The 23,711-nt window shown below is 38.5% G+C and overlaps 1 protein-coding gene across 4 annotated transcripts in view; it reads left to right on the forward strand.

Annotated features, from left to right (window-relative positions):
- The window catches only part of IQGAP2 (IQ motif containing GTPase activating protein 2), a 134,174-nt gene that overhangs the window by 103,149 nt on the left and 7,314 nt on the right, over window positions 1-23,711 (forward strand). For all 4 annotated transcript variants that reach the window (XM_069880715.1, XM_069880717.1, XM_069880716.1 and 1 more), the window contains 17 exons: window positions 776-866; window positions 5,174-5,335; window positions 6,497-6,639; window positions 7,557-7,727; window positions 9,289-9,372; window positions 10,065-10,136; window positions 10,302-10,371; window positions 10,681-10,889; window positions 11,621-11,770; window positions 12,525-12,688; window positions 13,323-13,547; window positions 14,144-14,284; window positions 14,612-14,696; window positions 16,329-16,561; window positions 18,686-18,818; window positions 21,373-21,475; window positions 22,341-22,482. In XM_069880715.1, coding sequence (XP_069736816.1) covers window positions 776-866; window positions 5,174-5,335; window positions 6,497-6,639; window positions 7,557-7,727; window positions 9,289-9,372; window positions 10,065-10,136; window positions 10,302-10,371; window positions 10,681-10,889; window positions 11,621-11,770; window positions 12,525-12,688; window positions 13,323-13,547; window positions 14,144-14,284; window positions 14,612-14,696; window positions 16,329-16,561; window positions 18,686-18,818; window positions 21,373-21,475; window positions 22,341-22,482 — 2,378 coding nt within the window. The remainder of the gene's footprint in view (window positions 1-775; window positions 867-5,173; window positions 5,336-6,496; window positions 6,640-7,556; window positions 7,728-9,288; window positions 9,373-10,064; window positions 10,137-10,301; window positions 10,372-10,680; window positions 10,890-11,620; window positions 11,771-12,524; window positions 12,689-13,322; window positions 13,548-14,143; window positions 14,285-14,611; window positions 14,697-16,328; window positions 16,562-18,685; window positions 18,819-21,372; window positions 21,476-22,340; window positions 22,483-23,711) is intronic.

Below are 23,711 nucleotides of genomic sequence, written 5' to 3' on the forward strand. Positions count from 1 at the left end.
TCTCATCATTACTCTATTATACACCTGGACCTACTGTTTCCTCTTTAGAATTAATTTTGTTTCCTACTTATTGGATTAGATTCTAAATGTCACTTTAGCTCCTAAACACTGTTTTCTCAGGTAAAGTGTAGGTTCACCTGTGAACCTGGGCAGCCAGAGCAGGGTCAGTTAGTGAGGATTCTGAGCCCATTTTCCTGTACCTTCTCTTCTAACTTGGGTTTAATGCCACACACTGTTAGCCTGTAGGAAGCGAGACCTGCTCTACTGCTTAATTCCTGAAATGCTCATCGTTGCTAAACCTGAGCTGTCTTTCTATGTCAGTTTTTCTGATGTAATGTGTACTTAGGTGTACATGTAGATACTTTCCAAATAAGGGATTCTGAAAGAAAGCCAATTTCCTGTAGTCTTCTGCTTTATGCTCTTTATGCTGCTGTCACAGTGCTGCCTGATAATGTATGGTTTTGTTTGACACTAAGATTACTTTGCCTACATTTCATGGAAATGAAAATGCTTCCAGCTTCTTTTATTTTTTTATCAATCGTTATCAGAATGTTGCCTTCTATATATAAATTTCAGAGCTTTGTGTTTGAACAGGAGTTTACTCAAGTCAGTAAATAGAATATGAACGTATTTATTACTGATTTTAAGCAGTCAATGTTTTTTATTGTCTAAGAGCTTCCAAGAGGACCTTTGTATATTGAAGCTCTATCTGTATGTTCTGACAACTCTTTTTACAGTTCTGTTTTTTCAGTGCTTTTCTCTATCCTTTTTCCAGGAATCCCAAGATGAATCAGCACTTCTGTGGCTGGATGAAATACAAAAAGGAATAAGTGATGCCAATAGCAATGTAAAAGAAGTAGCAATCTGTAAGCATTAACCTGCATCTGCATTGCTCTTGTTTTTTAGTGTTGAAAAACTGAAACTGGTAATTTATTTTGTCCACTTCAGGGAAGCATTGCAGCCCTTTAAATACATAGAGAGAAATGAATGTGTGTTCTTTGTCATGCTAAGTCAGGATGGCTTAGATCTCCAGGAGTGGTTGTTTTATCTGAAGTGGTAACCCTTGAGGCTTGGCTAATAATTCAGCAGATTTGGTTGTATAGGTTAAAATCGTGATGAAGATTTCTAGAGTCAATGTATCTTCGCATAGCTGGTGAAGCAGGAGGTTATGTGAATGAGAAGTTTATACTTTGGAGGAACTTACTTTCATTATACAAGATTAACATCTTGGTGCATGTTGTAAGAGCAAATTCTTATATGTTTACAACTTATTGCTATTTCATTATATGCCTTCTATTAAGTGCTAACAAACATATATTTGGGACGCACTAACTTTAAAAGCAGTGCAAAAAGGGCAGTCAGGCTTTTTTGAGAAGTGCATACTCTTCCAGTCTGTACCGAAGAGGAAATCTGTAGGAAAAATGTTGCAGCTAGTCATGACAGGGCATTATGTACTGGATGCACTGGATACCTTCTGTCAAAGTTTGGATTTAATATAATAATTTTAGAAAAATATTCACAATACATAATGAACTTGGGCAAGTAACGTAGAAGCAAGTGTAGCTAGGTGTATGGGGCACACTGGAGAGCAAAGTGGCATCCCTAGCTGTTCCTGCCTGAGGCCAGTACGGATCAGCTGAGACTGTTAGCTTGACACTGAGTATTGATTCACCTTCTGCTTGACTGGGCTTTGAGTGAGTCAATGTGGCCTTCTTTTGCACCCTAAGAGCTTACGAATACAACTGCTGAAGTTGGTGCATTCCTGTAGTGCTGTACACAGCCTTCTTCAGCAATGTGCGGCAGCCTGTTGACATAGCCTGTCTATAAGTAGTTAGTGCTTGGGAAGTTGTGGGTGGAAGAAAATGAGCAGATAGTTATTACAAAATCTTCTGTCTCTGCTACAGAAACATCGGATTTAGCATTACTGTTACTTTAGAATTTATTTAATCAATTAATGCAGTCTTAATGTATTAAGTCTGTAGTGGAAAGCACCTGGCTTCTGTTTTGGGGGATGAGGTCACATGCACACACATTGTCCCAACTAAGCTCTTGTACTCAGGATTGCTGATAACTTCTTTTGTGGACAAAACCAGCTTCCCATCAATACCACCCAGAGGCATGAGGAAATGTCTGAATGCAGAGAAAGGAAGGAAATGCATAGCTTAAGCAGATGTAAGTTTAAGCTGAAGAGTGACTTGAGAACATCCTTGTTTGTGTCCGTTGCTGTAAAAGCATTAAGAATTTATCTCATAAATGGCCTGCAGAAATTAGCACAGCATTATCTATAGACCAGTTATAATGATAGGCCACTGCTCCATCCACTAAGTAATTGTTGTAGTAAAATCTTTTCATATAATCTGTGTTTGCAGTAAATGCACAGCTTTTCACAATGAAGTATGATCAGTAGAATTGTTACTTGTGGAAATAACTACTAATCTCCTGTACTCTGCCCTCTGGGTTGGAAGGAAGCAGTGTCAGCACAACGCATTCTTCAGAAGAGCGCTAAGGTTTTGCAGCTCAAAACTGAGATTTAAAATTTTCCCATGGCACAGAACTTGATAACAAATATATCCTGTCTCAGGAAGTTAGCATGTTGTGTTCACGTAATCCTAACTTAGTTTGATCACAACTTGGACATAGACTTCTATTTTGAGCTGTGTCAGAGATGCTATTTTGAAAGGCAAGCAGTGCCCCATGTCCTGCTTCAAAACTTCTGGCAGTCAGTCAAAATTTCATTTTTCAGTCAGAACAAAGTCTATTTTTGAGATTGCTACAGTAATGGCAATCAAATAAGCAGTAAGATAAGAGAAGGTACTAAAAGCTGCACTGAAACAGTCTTGATCCTTCCAAACTGTTTTTTATGCCTTATACAAATATTAAATACTATGGTATTGGAATTCTAAAGACTTTTGCAGACTGCCTTCCCTCTCAGTAAGGGACTCTATCTTTAATCTTCATTTAGGAAGATGTGTTCAGTAAGTGCTGATGTGCTTCCTAATTCTTTGTGGTGTTTGCTGTGTAGTTTGCACCTTACTTAACTTCTTGAATCTGTTCAACCCTTATACTCCGTGTCTAAGTAGAGGACAAAATGAGATTGACCAAATAGCTGTATTGCCTTCAGGAATAGACACCATTGCCAATCTTATCTTGGCACAGATTCCCTGTTGACAGTTCAGGCTTATCATACCAGATAGCTAGATCTTCATATATCATAGCTGTTTGAAGGGAGGATCGGTGCAGAAAAGAACCCTCCAGTGTTAATCTGGTACTGGCATTTCAGCTGCTTCAGGAGCATGCTGGAACCCACAGTTTTCCTAGAGCTGGGGATGGCTAAGCTCTGTTTAGCTTATTTTGTAAGATTCACATTCTAAAGAAGTAGAGGAACAGTCATAATATTAATTGCTAGCACTTCAAAGAAAAGGAATAACTTCTGTTGAATTGGATTTTTTCCCTACTAGACATTGTTCTTACATTTTCCTTCAAAAAATATAGGCAAAATTAAAGCATAAGATACAAAAAAAGATAGGCAGCAGGGAACTTTTGGAAACAACTGTTGGATTGTGTGCTTTTTTGTCTTTATAACCATAGCTTACAGCACCCATTTTTATAGGATGAAAAGGAGGAAGAAAAGCATTCGAATACTGATCATCAGAGTTGACAAGGCACGTGGGACTGTGTATGAGTAGGGCTGAGTCCCCAGAACCACGTGGACTTGTAGCAGCAAGCTGGTAGTATGCGGCTGCCCAGTTTTTGCTGTTTCCTCACTGCTGAGGCTGGATGCCTGGGCATCATGATACCACATTTCCAGTCTCACGGGGAACATGTGCATGGTTGGCACGCGTCTGTTTCAAAGCAGAGAAAAACAGCAGGATGCTGGTAGAAATGCAGATGATAGTTGTGTGGTATTATGTATTCACTTTGTTTCTCAGCTGGTTGCCCATCTATTTGGAGGTTGTCTGTTACTTTTTAGCCAAAGCTACCCATTCTCACCACAAAGAAAAACCATTTCTCTTGCTGAAGTGCTCTCCTGCTAGCTCAGTCTCATTTAGCACACCTGTTTGTAGACTCCTGGTACCACGCAGCTGTTGGCTCAGCTCTGCCTAGGCAGAGAACTGAGTGTAGGAACAGATCCTTTTTTATTGATCTGGATACACGCAAAATAAGGAAAAGATTTTGGTGTAGCAACATGAAGCGCAGCTGTGGAATGCAAAGGTAGCCATGTTCACTTAAGTCAGTGTATTATGTACATGTTCTAGCCATATGTCTATTCATTTGTTCCTCTATGCCTGGATCTTTAATTTAGGTGTAAAAGAACAAGATTAAAGACCAGAGCAGCAGTATCTAAAGCAGCATATACCTCTGATGTGTAAAGCACTTTGAAGTGGCATGTGCTGCTACGTGCTGTCAGGTGTGGTGGTATCAGCTCCTGCAGTGATGTTGGCACCTGCACAAAGCAAAAGACATTTAGGAAGTCCTGAATCAGAGTACGGGTAATGTTGTATAACCTCAAAGCTTGAATGTGCTTCACAGCATCACCTCTCAGAGTACTTGTATGTGCTCTGAAAGCAAAAGCTGCATCTTTGGCGAACTCAAGGGCACAAATTTGCTGCACCAGCAAACATGATCCCAGGGGGTAAGGACAAGAAAGGTTCACTTCAGGAACCCAAATAGGATGCTTTTAGGCTGTGCTCAAGGCAATCAGTTTTTACTCCCATTTTGCACAGTAAAAGTGAATGTTAAGGTTTACAACTGATAACCTAATGACTTAATGTACCTCTAGAAGGCTCCCAAGTGATCAGCAGATGTTGGCCTGACTGTTAGGGCAGGCTGAAGTTGGGGAACCTGCCATCCTCACCCCCTGCCCTGGTGTCTTCTGGTGTGTCACTTGGTGGGGGAGCAGCTATGCCCTCAGAATGCTCTCAGTTGTGCTGTGGCTGCATCCCAGCCCGGGCAGGGTGCATGCTTTCTAGCTAATAAGCTTGCTGTTCTTGGGAATACTTGTCCTTACAAGCATGAAGGAGGCTGCAAATGGGTGAAGCACTGAATTGCTGTGTATGTCATCCTGTCTGTGTTTGCCAGCTTTAGAAGCCCATTATCAAAGTTGCTGAAGGCTAGAGTTGCGGGTACATAGAGTATAAACCACTTAATTTTCTACATAATTATTTTACCCTAGTGGCTGTTGGAACATCAATGATTAACAAGAGCTTGGAGAAGGGTGATTCACAGCCAATTCTGATGATACTGCAGTCCAAGTTTGGATTACGAGTCATTCCTGAGTGTGCTGGAACTTACTTCAGGAAGCTCTCTGAAGCCAAGAACCTGAAAACCAGAGAAGGTAAAAACCTTACTGAATAGGATAGTTTCATGTGTCCATATCACTGAGGCAACTGGAAAACTAGCACAAAAGGCTTACCTAAAATCACTGTAAACTGAAGACGGTTGCTCATTTAAAATCTTTGAGAAATGTTATAATTGCCCAAGCACTTTCTACATGATGCTGAACTGTTGCACATATCCAGACCACAATACATGCTCAGAAACAAGGCTAGCTACTTTGAGTCTGGATAAAACTTTGTAGAATCTCAAACTAGTCACTGAGTGGACTTAGGGTAAATTCACTGTGACTGTCAGAGTAGTTCAACCTCCCAGAAAACTGTAGTACTCTCATTTACTTTTTCTTATCAAGTTCAGAAAGGGTTAGGATGCACGTTTCAGCATACAGGTTACTGTCAAAGATCAAGCAAGGCTCTACCATGGTGTCCATGGCCCATTTATGGCCCTTGTGCATTGCAAGAGCAGCAGGTAAAAGCAAACTATGGGATGTTTTTTCATATTAGAGCTGCAAGCTGTTCATAGCTAATGCAGCCAAGATCAGCTAACAATTAAAAAGAAAAACGTTGCCATCAATATATTACACTTTCTTACAGAAGATGAGCAGGTTTCATCCTGCAACATGATTTTTGAGAGAGCATTTTGCACAAGCGACTTTATCAGCTTCACCTTGGGGCCTTTTTTCCATGAGGAAATGAGATTTTTCCTGCTGTCAGAGTACAGCCTTGTTTACCAGAGCACTAAACAAGATAATGATGTTGCTATAGGAAATGTTCAATGTGAGCTTAGTGTCAATAAGGCTAGCATTTGGCCAGGAGACAAGAACAACATTTTTTTAATAACCACAGTCTCAGTTCCACTTATGAGTGATGATGGAAGATACACACACTGTTTCAGGAGCAAGCACTAACTTGGCATATTGGGGTTTGGAGAAGCTGGCAGTAGATCTGTGCTAACCTCATAGCTGTTTCATTCTAGAAGAATGATCCTGATCCACCTAACAGGATACTTTGAAAACATCCTTAATATAAACTGCCCCAAGATATGTAGTGACTTTGCATGTAAAATAGCTTTGTTGCAAGTGTAGAGATGGTAAATGGGTCAGGAGAGCTGTAATTTATCAGTGTAACAGGGCACGTATACTAATGGTATGTATTGCTTTTAGATTCTAATGAAAGTCCATGGATTAAACTTGTAATGAAAAATATGTATGAGTACTATTACAATGTGGAAGCTGAGGAAGGTACTTGTGTTGCCCCTGAAGGAGTTGTACCAAAAACTTCATGGTTAACTGCTGAAGAAATCCAGGTAGGTGGCTGCAACATTTGCTTTTATTGCAAATGCAGCATAGATACTCAAGAGAAAGATGGTAAGACAGCAATGTCTAGAGAAGAGGCTGTGCTGGGTGAGACTGAAGATTAGTTTAGTATCTGATTCTCACAATAGCAGCAACTTAAGTCTATGCAGACAGTGACAGCACAGCCTCCTGTCTGATATCAATCTGACAATGATTTAGGGATTTCTGAACTGGAAGTTACAGCGTTCATTTTAGTGGCCACCATCAGACACTAATGGAGGAAAGACTGATTGCTTTCATTTCTTTTTGCTGTTTTTTTTGGACTTCACATTGGCCTATGACAAAGAATTTCATTATGTACTTGGGGACAGGTGGAAACACTATCTTATGTTTAAGTCTAATCATCTGACAGCATTTTTGTATCTCCAGGTTCAATGGTATGAGTGTGATACTTAAAGTTCCTTACTGTGGAAGTTTTGCATTAGCACAAAATTTAACTTAGAACAAAGTGCATCAGACAAGCTTCTGCAAAATGCGGGGTTCTTTTTTTCTGATGCAGCCCATCTGACTTAGGGTTTTACTGTGCTCCACAAACAGCTAAAGTTGCAGTATAGTCTTCTGAAATTCTGACTACAGCAGTACTTGAGTGTGCTTCACTAGAGAGATCTGACTCAGTTAACACTTCTAGATGTCCAACCTCTGCAAAAATCTCGAGGCTTGGAAGGAGTTCAGTTACCCTTCATATAAAATCCAGTGGTAGCAAGGTAGCTGCTCTTTCATACTGATTAAAATCTAGGGGTGAATCAGAGGGTCTTGAATAGGGTGAACATAAGCTGTACAGATGATAGAGAATACACACCAAATTCCAGGATGCTTTTGCTTGAGGTCTCCTGCTTTCAAATGACATTTTCCTGTGATCTCTTAACAGAACATTGTTGGGCAAGTTACAGCAGATTACAACCGAGAGCAGCTGTGGCTGGCTAATGAAAATCTGATTGTTCACCTGCAAGCCCGAGCAAGGGGATTCTTAGTCAGAAAAAAATATCAGGAGAGAAAAGCATACCTTCAAAACCAGGAACCATCTGCCATCAAAATACAGGTATTCTAGAGCAAGAAGGTAACAGGGCTTGGACAACTTTCTGTATGTGACGATTTCTATCGCTGATAAAATTCTCAAATATGTCTATCTTCCTGTTTTCATTAGCAGTGGCTCAGACTCCTACATTTGCAAATATATTCTTGTCCTCATCAGAGTAATTGTGCTTTTAAATAGAAATATCGAGTTTTAGAAGAATGGATCATACCCATCTGCAGTCTAAGTTAATTTAGTGGAGAAGCTCAGATATGCATAGACCTGACTTTAATCTGACGTGCTCAGATTTTATGTGGTACACCTAACTATGCACAGTACAAGACAAGATATTTATTGAATATCAAAGAAAAAGTTCCTTAGCAAACACGACTTAAAATACATTCTCTTCTAGAGTACCCGTGCTTCCCTGCTTGGAAGTAGTTTGCCTCTGCTGTATGAAATCATGGCTGGATAGGGAGTGGCAGCTGCCTTGGTGTTCTTGGGCTCTGGCAGTATTTCTTGGATGCCTCCAGTTTGCTAAATACTCCAAAAGGAGTGTTAAGGAAATGTTCTGATGAAGGTCTGAACACTGCCAAATGCATGCATACTGGCTTTAAGTGAAGTATACACCTTCGGTTAGAAGCAATTTATCCCAGTCTTGAAAAATTATATCAGCTTCCCCCACTCAAAAGAAAAAAAAAGGCAACATGTACAACTTATTTTTTATATCTATAGTAACTTAATTTAATAATTCATTATGAGAAATACCTTTACCACTAGCAGCTGTCATTAGGATTGACTTTGACTTTTCTGGCATGGTGCCCTGAGCCCAGTAAAGGACTGTACTGATCTTTGAGGAATTCAGGGTCTGTGAACAGGTTCAAAAATATGGAGAAATATAGCTTAATAAAGTTGTTCTGATTGTTTTCTATGGACGTTAAAATAGAAATAACCTGTGAAAAGACAAAAAGAGGACAATGCTGATGTCAACTCTATCCAACCAGTGACAGGCAAATTACAGTAAAGGCAGAAAGAGTATCTGTGTTATCTGTGTTGCTGGGTTCCTTACCAAGAGTTTGTTTCTAAGCTAGCAAAGTGAGAGATAAGTTGTGGAACTGGGAGGTTATCTGCAGTACAAGATGATCCCGAGTGACTATGGAAGACCAGAAACTTGGGAAGGAGGCCAGGCCAAGAACAATGGGAGTCCAGCTAGGCAGCAGACAGCTTGCTTTTGGATGTAATAGGCAAGAACTGGCAGAGTATTCCTTGTGTTGGAGTAAGTCAGTGACTGGGATGCTAAAGGATGTGGGTGTTCTGGTGATAAGAGTAAGGATGGCTTCAGGGGAGGGAAGGTAATGGCATTGGGTAACTAAGTATTTGTGCTGAAATTGGATAAAATTAATATGAAATGTATCAAGGTGCCCTACAAATATATAGCCAAGCTTACTTGCACCTTGGTTACCATTTTACCAGTGGCAATTTTTATCTGCAAGATAAACATTGTTAATTATTTGGGTGTACATATGTGGATTTTAATAAATGGTAGTTTCTTATTAGTAATAATGGTCTCCTGCCTTTTATGATATAGGCTTTCTGGAAAGGATTCAAACAAAGGAAAAGCTATGTTGACAGATTGAAGGTGCTTCAAGGCAATGTTGCTGCTATTATTAAGGTAAGATCCCACCATGTTTTAGGGCATGAGTATGCTTTACCTCTTGGCTTGACATTCCAAAACCTGGGAATCAGAGAATAGGAACACAAACTGGAGGGACTCATGCTTCATGAATTTGGAATAGTTGGAAACTGTTTAATTGACAGCTAAGTAAACTGCTTCTTTAAAGTTCTGTTTGGCTTCTGTCAGGCTTTGCTGAACTTGAATGGCTCATGACAGAAACTTCTTTACACTTCCCTTTCCATAATACTGAATTGGAAAATATTTGAGCTGACAGTATGTTATTGTATTAAAAGCTTTCATTCAGATACATTTGACAAGGGTTCACTTTTGAGATGCTAATGGGATACTTTGTCTTGAGTAGACTGTAGATCACAGATGAGATATTAATCTCTTGTCTCTGAAGGAGACTAGTTTAAAACTGATCGCTGAGACTTGAAGGCAGAAATTACTTTCAAAGATAATGCTTCACAGGAGTGATAGAGCTTTGAACCTAACTTGCTATTTATGTTGAAGCCCACTAATCTGGTCACTGGTCTGTAGCAGCCCAGTGGTGTACTCCTCTGTGGCACCCAAGCGTATGAGAACAGTATGCCTGCAGAAGTGGTTTGTCAGAAGTGAGTTTAAAATACACACACAAAACAGTTTTGTATTGTCTGTTAAGTGTTTATTTAGTTTTGTTTAATTTTCAGATCCAGTCATGGGTCAAAATGTGGCTAGCAAAGAGAGCCTATAGGAAACGGCTGCAATATTTTAAGGATCATGTAAGTCCTTTTTCTATATTTTGAACATGAAGCGTTAAAATAAGGTAATGTGGCTGCACAGGCAGTTTAGGGAATCCTGGGGAAGAGGGTGCAGGTTCTGCAGTGTGTTTCCGAGCAGGAAAGTATCGTTACTAGATTCTTTTGCCTAAACTTGGTCCCTTCCAGAACACTGAAATTGTGAAGATACAAGCATTTCTCAGAGCAAACAAAGCCAGGGAAGACTACAGGACACTAAGTAAGTGGTAACAGTTGAATGTTATGTATTTTAGAAGTATGCTATAGTGTTCACTCATCTTTTTATAAACTTTAACCCTGGATTTCTCAGTTTCCTATTCCCCTTCAAAAGGAGGTGCAAGCTGTAAAACTAATTGTTTTACAGCTGAAACTCTCTTGTACAGCTGTACTTGCACAGTATGACAAAAATATTGCTCTAACTGGCATAAACTTCTCTCTGCAGTTCCAAAATTTTCTGCACAGTGATTCTTAAGGTTTTTGGGGTATTTAGTATGATATGAATTAACAAGCCTGCTTACTTCAACTATAGTTGGTGCTGAAAATCCACCTTTGACTGTCCTGCGCAAATTTGCCTACCTCTTGGACCAGAGTGACTTAGACTTCCAAGAAGAACTAGAAGTAACAAGACTAAGGGAAGAAGTGGTTACAAAAATTCGATCGAATCAACAGCTGGAGAAGGACTTGAACTTAATGGATATAAAGATTGGACTACTGGTGAAAAACAGAATCACTCTTCAGGTCAGCAGGCTTTGTTTAGGCTCATTTGTTAGCATGCACTTGAGCACTTATATGTGTTGAAGGAGCTCAGGATCAGACAATTACAGCATGGTTGGGGATGGAAGGGGCCTTTGAAAAGGTCATCTAATCCAGCCTCCCCTGAGCCACCCATAGCAGGTTGCCCAGGATTGTGTCTAGGCAGCTCTTCAGCATCTTCAGGGGTGGAGACTATACAACCTCTCTGAGCCATCTGTGCCAGCACTTGGTCACCCTCGATTAGTTAAAATGCTCCTGGTAAATTAAGTACTTTCTTTACATGTCTTAAACAATCTTGTCAGAACACCATGTGATAGAAGTTGTTCTGTTTTCCTGTGTGGCACGTCAGTTTACTACTGAATGTCATTGTTTGTTTTGCTACTTGTGAGCAATAACAATTGCTTGGCAAGTTTTAAGCATCTTTTCCATGGCAGAATGGGGTAGACTTCTGATCATATTTGGGAGCTGGTTTATTTTTAACTAAATGATGAATGAGCCTGTCCATGAGATCGTGTCTCCTGGCCATTGTCGGCAAAAATGTACTGGTGACAAGATAAAGATTTCAAAAGACTAGTTAGTGAATACAGTAGCAAACTATACAAAACTGTTAATAAAGACTTTTGGAGGAATTTTGCATTTAATACGGTTGGGAGCATATTTTCTGGTTTGTCTTCTTTATGAACACATAATCTAGACTTCCGATCATCTATCTGCAGGATGTGGTATTGCACAATAAGAAACTTAACAAAAAGAGCAAAAGTCAGCTGGAAGAGATGGTTATGGTTGACAAACAGGGTATCAAGGGTCTGAGTAAAGAGAGAAGAAAAAAACTGGAGGCTTATCAACATTTATTCTACCTTTTGCAGGTAAGAATTAACATGCCGCAAATTGCTAAAGAAAATGTAGAAATACAGATTGCTTTATTGTAGTGATTTTAGTAGTGATTATGGGAAGATTTCAAAAGCAGTATGCAGACTGCAGAAAATACTATGGTCAACTTCTAATGTTCCCAGTGATTGAGAATGTTCGCTGCCTTTAAACCATGCAAGCTGTTCTTTTCTTGAAAACAATCTCAGCCTGTGCTTGAAGTTAAAGAGAAATGTTTTCCTCCGTATATCTTTTAGTCCATGTAAGTTACTGTCACTGCACATTGTTTGTGACAGAAAGGAAGTTGTACGCTGGCAATGTATAATGCATCTGTTCTTGTGCTCTTTTTCTCATCTTAATGAAGCTTTTCTAGATAAAATTCAGAACTTCCCAAGGCACATGCTCTCTAATACTTAAGTGGACATGTAATATGTGATGCCAACTTCGTAGATAGACATCATTTGGTAACTGTCATTGTCACTTAGTTATTTTCGTTGTCATTGGCTACGTAAACCTGATGCACAGAGGCACTGTTTGGAGATAATAAGCTCCTTACTAGTGCTACTCAGATATCTAATTTATGCAGTACTCAGTGTTTCTTATGCGTTAGGATTTGCTGGTGCGGAAAAGTGATGTATATGGAAACCAGCATGAAATGCTTTTAATTGCTAAAGGAAATGCAGAGACAGCTACTCCCCAAGTGGGGTGGTTTGTCTGGAACAATAGTAGTTAAGTCATTTGTTTGTTTTGTAGACTAATCCCACATATCTGGCGAAGCTGATTTTCCAGATGCCACAAAACAAATCAACCAAGTTTATGGATACAGTTATCTTCACTCTATACAACTATGCCTCCAATCAACGAGAGGAATATCTGCTTCTCAAACTCTTCAAAACTGCTCTAGAAGAGGAGATTAAGTATGCACACTTACAAGAAGACTTTAGTTCATTAAACTGCCTGCAATACAAATTAATATTTCATACCTAAAAGAATGTGATGGTTAATCTTTAAACAGCTGTAAATTGTATACATACCTTTGTTACGAGAGAAAGTTGTTTTTAGGGTAACTTATTCATTAACTCCAGCTATTTCCAATTCAGAAAACAAATTTCTATGGTGGACAATATTTTTAAATGAAAAAAATCACTTGAAAAGAGACGCTAGGGTTTCTTGATTTTGTGCCTGAGTATTTAAGGATAGAGAAGGCTGGTTTTGTGTAAACTTGTGTAAGTGTGTGTTCTGTAATGGAGAGTGATGGCTTACCCTGAAAAAATAACAACAATAATGATCTTACTTTATGCCCTTAATATTTATTTGCTGCAAAGGTACATATTAGCTGTCACTAGCTATGTTATGTACCAGGTGCATTATTATAACATATAGAATTCAGATAGTATCTTCTATAATCTTATTTTAGATTAAAGCCTAAGAAATGGGCTGCGTAAACATGTTTCAGCATAAAAATAGGGTCATTTAAAAAGTATGGGGTTTGAAAACATGGATAACTGCATATATAAGTTAGATCAGAGATCTCTTCTTTTCTTGATGCAGCTCTAAGGTGGACCAGATACAGGATATTGTTACTGGAAACCCCACTGTCATTAAGATGGTTGTCAGCTTCAATCGCGGTGCTCGTGGACAGAATGCTCTGCGCCAGCTCCTGGCTCCAGTGGTAAAGGAGATCATGGATGATAAGTCTCTTATAATCAACACTAGTCCTGTGGATGTGTACAAGTCGTGGGTGAACCAGCTAGAAATGCAGACTGGTGAGGCTAGGTGAGTGAGGAAGCTGGACATATTGTACCATCTGAATTCTTGAGGGCTCAGTTCTGCTCCCACTTCCCTTCTCTGATGAATTACACTTGTGCCTATGCATCTCTTTCCCACTTTCTTGCACAATGAGAGATTTGGGGGAAAGGTACTTGAAAAGCAGGACTTTAACCTGTTTGGAACAACAAAAAGATCATTTTCCTGGCTTTGAACTTCAAAAGTCAATTACTTAATCTTTACAAGTGCAGTAGACTATGAAATGGGAGAATGTATAGCTTTTTACCCAGGTTTTATAAGAGCATGTTATTAGTGTCTTAGGCCATTGACAAACAATGCTGGGACTGGGATGTGAAGATGCATGTCCTGAATTAGAATTCCCATTTTATAATTAAGGCAAGTACATGATGGTCTGTGTTTCCCCACCTAAACGAACTGCCTTCTTCATAATAAAGGAAGCTAATGCATCTGAGACTTGTTATTTAGTCACCTTCAACTGTATTTGTCCGACATTTTTTTCTGTTTACTGGTGAGCCTTATGAAGAAAAAACAATGTATTTTATTCTCAAATATATTTTGCCTGATTTAACGTCTTTCTTTTGCAGCAAATTGCCATATGATGTAACCACAGAACAGGCATTAGCACACACTGAAGTGGTCAATAAACTGGAATCATCAATTCAGAGTTTGCGAGCAGTAACTGATAAGGTTCTTGCATCCATATTCTCTTCTCTCAATATGATGCCGTAAGTGTCAAGATAGGACTCTCCAAGCTGCAGTTCATGTGCATGGTGATGCTTCACTTGAAACTGTGAAGAAGATCCTTTCAAATTATGTAGCTCGTGATACGTGCCTCAAATGACTTCCCCAGTAGAGGGAGTGGTTTCTCCACTTCTACTGTGCTGTAGCAGCCTTGTGAATGTCTCCTTCTACTTGGAAACTTTTTGTATTTTCCATTACAATCTCATTTCAAGTGACTGAGGGAAAAGCAAGAAATTTGACTGATCAGATTGTCTGTTTCATTTCAATTAAGTCTTTCCAATATTTTTCCTTTTCATCTGTTCTACATGTAGTTACGGAATGAGATATATAGCCAAAGTTCTGAAGAGCTCGCTCCATGAGAAATTCCCAGATGCAACAGAAGATGAACTACTAAAGGTAGATTTCTGAGGGCAAACTGCCAGCACCTTGTTCTTCTACTGTCAAAGGGGATTTTTATTGGCTCTAAGTAACTCAGAATAAAAGCAGTTATGGAAACAATTTGGCGTTTCTTGGGTTGCAAAGTGGTGATGGAAGGGGAGGAGAAAGGAGCTGTGCCACAACCTAGCTATCTTAATCTAGGTGCTCAACAATTTTTACATAGGAGAGTGCTCAACAATTTTTACAGAGGACAGTGCTCAACCTTATTTGGGTAGTTACCATTCTTAGAAGGTTGGAGTTTATCTAAATCATCTTGGGTTTTAGTTTTCTACTATAATCCTTACCACCAGCAATCATTTCATGGAAAAAACTGTGGTCTTCTTCCCACCACCCCCATGTCAAAGTTGATAACATATTAAAAAGGTATTAAAAATTTCGCATTAATATTGTAATTTAAATACAATGTGGAAGGGCTCTAAAAATTAATTGCAAGTAGATCATTACCTTATATTTATTTAAGATGCTTATAAAAGTTGTAGGGATTGCATTTCTGCAGACTGAAAAGTAAAGTGTGTAATAAGCATGGTACTGGCACACTGGCCATTGCTAACCTACCACAGCCATTGTGCCTCTTCTAGAGTGCTTAGGGGGAGGGCTCCAGGAGCCTTCCAACCAGCCAGGAGACTGACAGCTCTCTCAAACTGGAACTGTTTGCACTTCAATAAAGTTGCTTTCATTCATTTTTAATGAAATCATTCTAAAATTACAAGTTATTAATTTCAACAGGACTTCCCTGTTGTTCTTCAAAATATATTGTTTAGTGTTTAAAACAAAATTATAAATTTATATCTTGGTGCCTAAAGGATTTCAGCCACCTCAGCTGAAAAAATAATACCAATTTTGTGTTTTAACAATGCATTGGAAATCCTTTTTCCAATAAGTAGTATTTATGAGGCACCTTTGTCACTCCAGTAATAGATTAAGGCATTGTTCAACTTATGAAAAGTAGCAAATGCAGCATAAGGTACCCAACTGAAAGCCTTTAAATGTGTAAGCTGAAAGTTCTGCAGGTGACTATGTATAAGCTGAGGCAAGGTGCAGAAAGAAAAGCCCTGCCTTTTTGAGATCAGGAGTTATCTGAATCCACATCTGCACAATATAAATTACTATAGCATTGTTATAGAAAGTGCAGTTTGAAAAAAAAAAAATCTGTTCCCTAGTCTTCTAGGGCTGCATGCAGTCCTCATGAGAAACAATGGGTTCCTTGTCAATAAATGCATTAAATTCTGGCAGATACTTGTATCACTTCAGAGAATGAACCTTTGGAGCTGGACCCTGCAAAATCTAGAAGAAAGAAAAGTTGTACTTTTTTTTCATGTTCAACACAATGCCTTGCATTAGCTGTTGTAAAACCAGCTCCATGTTGAAATGTCGTTGTAAAAGTCCGTAGCTGATGTTCCTGAAGGTGTTTTAAGAGGCACATCTTATCAAAGACCATAGGCTTTTTAAGTTAGCCACACAGGTAACATATGTCTTAAGGGTTCTAGCATTGATTCCTGTGGTCTAATTCAGAAGTAGAAATTGTTGATAATGTTTTGTAAAATCTAATTGCGATATGCAAAGGGAAGATCTCTTAATGTTTTCTTTTAGATTGTTGGCAACCTCCTGTACTATCGCTACATGAACCCTGCCATTGTCGCTCCTGATGGTTTTGATATAATTGATATGACAGCCGGGGGTCAGATACACTCTGACCAGAGGAGGAACCTAGGTTGTGTGGCAAAAGTCCTTCAGCATGCTGCTTCTAACAAACTCTTTGAAGGAGAGAGCGAACATCTATCTTCTATGAACACTTACCTTTCACAGACATACCAGAAGTTCAGGTATGCAAAGCTATCACAAATTACTGTAAGTTCTCCTCTAGGATAAGAATGGCAGGTGGGCTCCTTGTTTATAGGAGTTCCCTGCTCAGAGTTAAAAATATTGAGGAATCTGCCACAGAGAAATCCTTACTGCTGAGGAAGCAAAGGAGGAGTAACAGACTGTATTTCTACTTGAGTGTTACTTTGATTGTCTCTGCTGGGCTTGGTTGAAGCAAGGTTTCCTTACTGCAAACACAGATTGTGAGAGCAGTGTGTGGCGATTCATTATCCAGCAGAAGTAATGTGGTTTTTGGGTCGGGAGGACAGCTGAATGTTTTGTTTGAGGGTAAAACTTACTGGTCAGGAAAAAGGCATGGGTTTTGTTCTTGTTCTCTTATTTTTGCTAAGAGATTCCACATAACTTATTCTTTTATCTTGCACAGTCATAGGAAATTACACGCTTTGCTGCACTCTAGGACACAAGTTCCTTGGGATTATTGCCCACCCATTTGGATGACTGTTATTAACCTGACGTGTTACTGAGTCTTGCAACAAATTCACTTCTAGAACTTCCATCTTTAGTGTTTGCCCTTTATGAAAGTAAATGCACTGCTCATATAATGAGTTTCCTTGAAATAAGTCATGAACACAAAGACACTTAAACTTAGTTATTCTGTTTATTGAAGTATTTAAGGGTATGACATCAACAGGAAGAAACAATAGGGTAGAAAGTGTTAGTGCAAGAATGCGAATGAAATAGAGCCCCTGCTTTAGTTGGCCCTTTGTTCAACACAAAAGGAAGAATCCCTTTCATAATTAAGATAACTTTATACAAAACTGAGTATCTGGGTGATTGTGCTCTGTGATTTAACTAAACCTTACTTAGACATCAGTGGTGCTGCTCTCAGCTGTCTGTTCCCCCTTTACTCACCCAGCAAGTGCAATTGCAATATTAGCTGCATTAAAAGCTACAAGCCCTGCCTGAATCCTTTACCACACGTTTATGAACTTAGGCAAGATATTTGTCTAAATCCTTTTTAAAGCTTTGAAATCATGTGCCTCTGCAACCTCCTCCTGTAGCAATATTCAGAATTTTGCTACCTGTTTGTTAAAGCAGCACTTCCTTTCATTTATTTGAAATTAATATTTTCCTGCTAGTTTGATTACATGCACCTTTGACCCATTATTGTGAGATTTGGCTAATGAATTCTGTACCTATCTGTGATTTTGTAAAATGTGATCATATTCCTCATCTTTTCCTCTCCAAACTGAGGAATCCCAGCTCTTTTTTTATGTTGTTTTTAATACCATTTTTGAAGGTTCTTTAAGCCTGAAATGTGTATCCTCCTTAGCAGCACAGAGATAGCACAGTGAAAGCATGTTGGGTCCCTGGCAGTTGTCATCTAAAAACATGTTTCTCCCAGCTGCTCCAATTCACATCCTCTTACTTTGGAAAACAAAGTGATCCTCTGACAGGAGAACTTTGTTGTTTCTTGGCTGTCCGTGCACATCCCTGGAACTGTCAGTAGGTTAGAGACATTGTCCATTGTCATCTTGGGAAGCATGTCTCAACTCTCCATGTATGTGTTAGTTATGGTGAAGTAATGCTTCAACCGTACCTTGCTTTTGTTTCCTCTCAAGATTCTTGTATTTATAAACACTACCACATCTTCTGTCATTCTAAGAAGTTCAGTTTCTGAGTAACAGTGATTTAAACATTTGTAGGCCAAGCAGTATTTTCATGTCGCTATTTCAAATAATTTCTTCTCAGCACGCTTTGTACCACAAAGTGCTTTCATAAAATCTGAGTCTTTCTGTTGAAATCCTTCCGTAATTTCTAGAGTATTAAATACAAACTTCTCCAAGTGTTTAAAATTTACCAAGTTATCACTGCTTGTTGAATAAGGAGTAAAAATACCTTTAAACAATCGTCCACCAGTCCAGGAAAGATGAAATCCTTCATCGTGTGTACTGGTATGTAAATGCATTGTTTCCAAAAGGTTCCTTCAAACACTGAGTGTAGACTGTAGATAATAAGGGAAATATAATATGTCCAAGACTTAATTGTGGGTTGTTTTTTTATACAGACTAACAGAAGTGAGTTTATAGGGGAGAATTATTAAATTCTTTTTCATATTCTTTTAGGAACTTTTTTCAAGCAGCGTGTGATGTTCCTGAACCAGAGGAGAAATTCAATATTGATGAATACTCTGACATGGTGACCCTTAGCAAACCTGTAATATATATCTCCATTGAAGAAATTATTAATACTCATTCAGTAAGTTGATGAAAAGACACTAGTCAACAAACTGTACTTCCACTTCCAATGTACTGTACTTAGTGTTCATTCTTCCTTTTGAAAAAATTCTGCAGTTTCTCTGAAATGGTCTGGAATTGAGTATTGGATTGTGTTTTTCCTGAAGACTGCCTCTGTATAAAAACATCGTCTTGAATATCAGATATAACATTTTCTGACGGGAGAGAAGAACATTTCATTCTGATGTCGTGTGACATGATTAACTTATTTATACTTTTCTATCTTGTCTAAGAAAGTGACACTAATTTGAAGAAGGCCCTTTGACTCTGGGAACAGAATACACTCAGTAGTGTATTTTGTGACTCTGGCATTCTGTCACGTTTTGCTGGAAGCAGATGTGAATGTCTGATTTAGAAAGGCCAAAGCTGTGGCATCCGGCCAGTTCTTCATTGTGGGTAAAGAACAAATTAACTGCAGTCTGTAGTATGACTCATTAGGTTGTAAGTTAAATGTCTGCCACATGGCCCTAAAACTGGGTTATTGCTATCTTGTTTCCTGACTTGCAAAACTGTCCCCTGCTCCCACAAAAGGCCTCAAAAAAACTGCAGCACACACTGCTTCTACCCCCGCCAAAAAAAAATGCCCACAAAGACTCTCCCACAAATATTGTTAGATACACTATAGAAAAGATAGCATACTCAACTCCCAATACACCACATGACAAGTTAACTTTATTCAAGTGAAAAGTAATAGCCTAATCTGCTAAAAACATATTAACTGGATTGTCTTTGTGCTGCTTTTCTTTTAATTTTTTTCAAAGCACATATCTATGCCTGCATGTTTGATTAGTGGGTACATTTAAACACTAGTCTTCCTCAAATACTCATTTTAGTGAGTTTATTGCTATGTAACTTTACATTAGCTGATAAAATACCAAATCTGAAGTAATTTAGTGAAAGTAAAATGCCAAACAAAGGAAGTCAAGGAAATGGTCTTTTTTGATAATGTGACTACGAGCGCTTGCCTCCATAGAGGAGGAAACAAGCAATTGGGTCTGAAGACTGTACACTCTGTGGGGAGTATATTTACCAGGTGATCCTCCTTTGTCCCATGCAACTTCTTTCACAAAACCCCCACTGAGAGCCTGAGCCTTGATCCAAGTGGACTTCTCTTACTACACCTTATCTGTAAGTGTAAAGTTAGAAAGTAAGTTTGCATTGCAGGAGATGCATAAACATTTTGTAGCTCAGCTTTAGAAAAAAATTTCAGATCTGCCCCCTGTCATCATCTCACATGGCACTTGCATAAGCTTAATTTTCCTTGCACACCTATGTAGGATGCAACTGGAATCCAGGATCTGTTGCATTCACCGTCTTTCCTTTTTAGTACTTTGCCATGTATCTCTTTCCTTTGGCCCAAAGAATTTGTTCTGTGAATGTCTTCTTTTCATTCTGTGCTTGTATAGCAACAACCATGGTGGAGTTTTAATCAGTACTCAGTATTTCACAGCAGTTCTCACAGTACCATAGTCAACATAATTCACAGTGTGGGGTGGCTGCTGCATGTAAGAGAAACTTACTTAAAACAAGTTAATGGTTATGGGGTTATAAGGCTCACTTCTGTTTTCTGAGTACATCTTAAATGCCTTTCTTTTTTTGGACATAGGCTTTTTAGTTGTCTGTAAATTTCTACTAACCAGTAACTCTTGACTGACTATAACTTGCAGAGTTTAAAATACTTAGAATCCTGGAAGTTTCCCTATTATGCATGCCTTGCTGTAGCTAAACTTGAGTGGAGCATGGTAACATTCTCTTTCAGTTATCCAAGTAAGGAATATTCTTTTATGGTGAATGGACTGTTGAATCTAGAGGTTACTAATGCTGTTGGCTTTATCTAACTCGGCATGAAGTTATTTTTCTCACAGACAGCAAGAGCCTGTTCTCAAGAACATGTTACTGCTGTGTTCATGTGCTTTATTAACTTGGCTTACCAGTATTTTGTGGCTTAAAGCTTTAAGTATATGTCCAGGTACAATGGAATTTATTCTAAATATGTTCATAAATCTTTCAACTTCTATTTCTATTAGAGATTGTGAAGCAGCTACTGCATAGCTGGTTTCTCACAAAATAGTCTGAAAGTCATCACTGATGCTCTTGTAAGCTACTGGAACGGATATACAGAAAACTGATGCCTTTCTATGGATCATCAATCCCATCTTCATTCCTTTGTGTGCTTAGTTCAGGATGCAGCACTGAAATGCTCTGCTTGGGATTATTGCCCTTTACTCTGTGATAGTTTGTTAGTTCTAAAGGCAAATCTTAAACTTCTGTTCAGCTGTGATGTTCAGCCCTCTGGAGATGATTGCCAGAAGAGCATGGCATGCTGTCTTCCAACAAGAGTGATTCTAAACTTGTAGTCCAGAACTGAGCATGATTTTCCCCTCCTTGGGTCTTCCGTAATCCTGATCACACTAGGTCTGTGTTATTCAGCATTTAGTCTCCACATTTACTTACAACTATAAAGACACTGGAAATGGGTTTTTTTTGGATGATGACTTCATTACGTTTGTTTATAGCTGCTATTAGAACATCAGGATGCCATTGCCAGTGAACCAAATGACCTGCTGAATGAATTGCTGGAAGGGCTGGGACCTGTTCCTGATGTAGAGTCTTTCCTTGGTATGCTGTTCTTAGTTTTTATGGTTAATGTCTCTCTATGGGAAGAATTAAGTTTGGGCTTGATACAAATACTCTCTGGTCTCTCATGGTGACAGCTTCTTCCTTTAATATAGAAGTTGTCTCTGAACGCATTTTGTAACATCACTCCTTATATTTAAACCTTCTAACTGCAATATTCACTCTGAAGATTAGTGATGTGATTTGAAATCCGAAGATTGTTTTGAGCAGCACAATCCAGTTCTGCTCAAGCTGCAGTTAAAAAATGAGAGATTTTTGATAATCTGATTTTAAGATTTGCTAATGTTGGCTATAAATTTACAAAAAGTGTGCAGAGAATTCTGAAGAGAATGCACTATTCTGACATTTAATTATCCAAATAAAAACAAAGTTTTAAAAATTATACAAATCTATTAGAAAGTTGCAAGAGATAAATGTGACTGCTATTAATTGTAGCCTTAATTGTACTAAGATGTGAACTGTTTAGAAAGTACTTAGGATGCTGTGGATAATACCAGTTTCCAAGTGAACAGTCTGTAAACACAGTTGCTACTTTGATTTTTCACTATCACTGCAGAGGATGTTAAACAATATACTCTTTGAGAAGGCATACGAGACTCTTGCATGCTTAAAACACAAGAATTGGTGGCATTTCCAAAATATTCTAACTGGTCTTATAAATAGGTAACTTATGGCTTTGATTGTTCAATGTCCAAAAAAAGACTGCTTCAAAATTGTAGGAATGGTTATGCTATTTAATAAACTTCAGATTTCTGATGATATTCAGCGATTTATCTATATTCTTGTTCATGTCATGCATCGAAACACATAAAGTAGCAAAATTGAAGTAAATGATGTTTCCTTACAGGAGAAGGAGCTGTTGATCCTAATGACCCCAACAAGGGAAATGCACTGAATCAACTTGCAAAAACAGAGATTTCACTGTCTCTAACAAGCAAATATGAGTTACGAGAAGGTGAAGATCAGGATCTCAAAAGCCTGATGATTAAGTAAGTTTTCCTTAAAAACCTATATTCTGGCAAAGCCAAGTGTGGTTTTAAATTTTTTTTTAAACATCCTTCCACTCCACTGCCCTGCTGTGAAGTGCATTTTTGAGGCAGTGTGTGCACTCAGTTTTCAAAAGACAGTTTTTCTTTCAATCTTGCTAAAAATTCTGCCGAAGTCATAGAAACTGTCAATACTTCCAGAAAGTTAACAGAAAAATAAAGATACTACTGCTTGTTTGGGTTGTTACTGGGTCATTATCTAATCTAGTAAGTGCTTTTCCAAGAAGTTGTAAAAAGATTCTGCCTTAAAATTCTATAGTTTTGGGAAAGCAGAGATGAAAAGCTGCCCAGCCTTGTAAAGGACAGTATTACACTGTCCTCTCCTCCCCCTCAAAAGGAAACACTTCCCTGATGTACTGCCATCAAGTGTTTGAACAGAGTCCAACTGTCACTTCAGCAGGAATAGTGCATGCTTTTATCCAGGCAAAGTAAATTGTTTACTCAGTTTTTTTGTTTACAGGCTACTTTATAGTTGGAAGTATTTTTATAAATGTACTTAGCATCAAATTATGAGCACCTCTCATAATGTCCAGAGTAAGTACTGGCTTACAAGATCCTAGTGACTCCTGAACAAGGGGGAGAATGGAATGCTGGTCTCTGCTATTACTTCCCACAAGTGTGAGGGTTAGAAGCTCACTTTAGAGCTCACTTTAGCTCACTTATGTGTGAGGTTAGAAGCTCACACATAAGAAGTTTACACTTTCGCAAGCATTAGGAGTGTAAGATACACACTCTAATTCAACAGTAACCTGTTAGAATTTTTTTTCTAAATCAAAAACCAGTAAACTGAACATGTGAAGTCTTGCTTCTGAAGGAAGTTCTTAGTTATGTCTGTTGTGCAATTTTTTAAAGAGCCATAAAAGCCTGTTTAAAACCTGAAATTTTAAATGCAAGAAAACTTACTACTTATCCTGTAAGAAGAGTTTTTCTATTATAATTGTGCCAAATTGGTCTGAATCTTAACCAAGAAACCACTGAGGGGTTTTCTGTAACTAGTTACCAAATACAAAGAAAGGGAGTACGATGCAAAGGGCCTGCAATGACAAAGTCAAATCAAAACTGTTAGACACATGGTATTCCAGAGACCAAGACTCTAGAGCTGTTCCCAAGCTGGTTTCATAATAAGGACACTTCTGCCACTGTTCCTTAAAAAAAAAAAAAATTGTCCTTCC

This window comes from Phaenicophaeus curvirostris, chromosome Z (assembly GCF_032191515.1).
Source record: "Phaenicophaeus curvirostris isolate KB17595 chromosome Z, BPBGC_Pcur_1.0, whole genome shotgun sequence".
Lineage (NCBI taxonomy): Eukaryota > Metazoa > Chordata > Aves > Cuculiformes > Cuculidae > Phaenicophaeus > Phaenicophaeus curvirostris.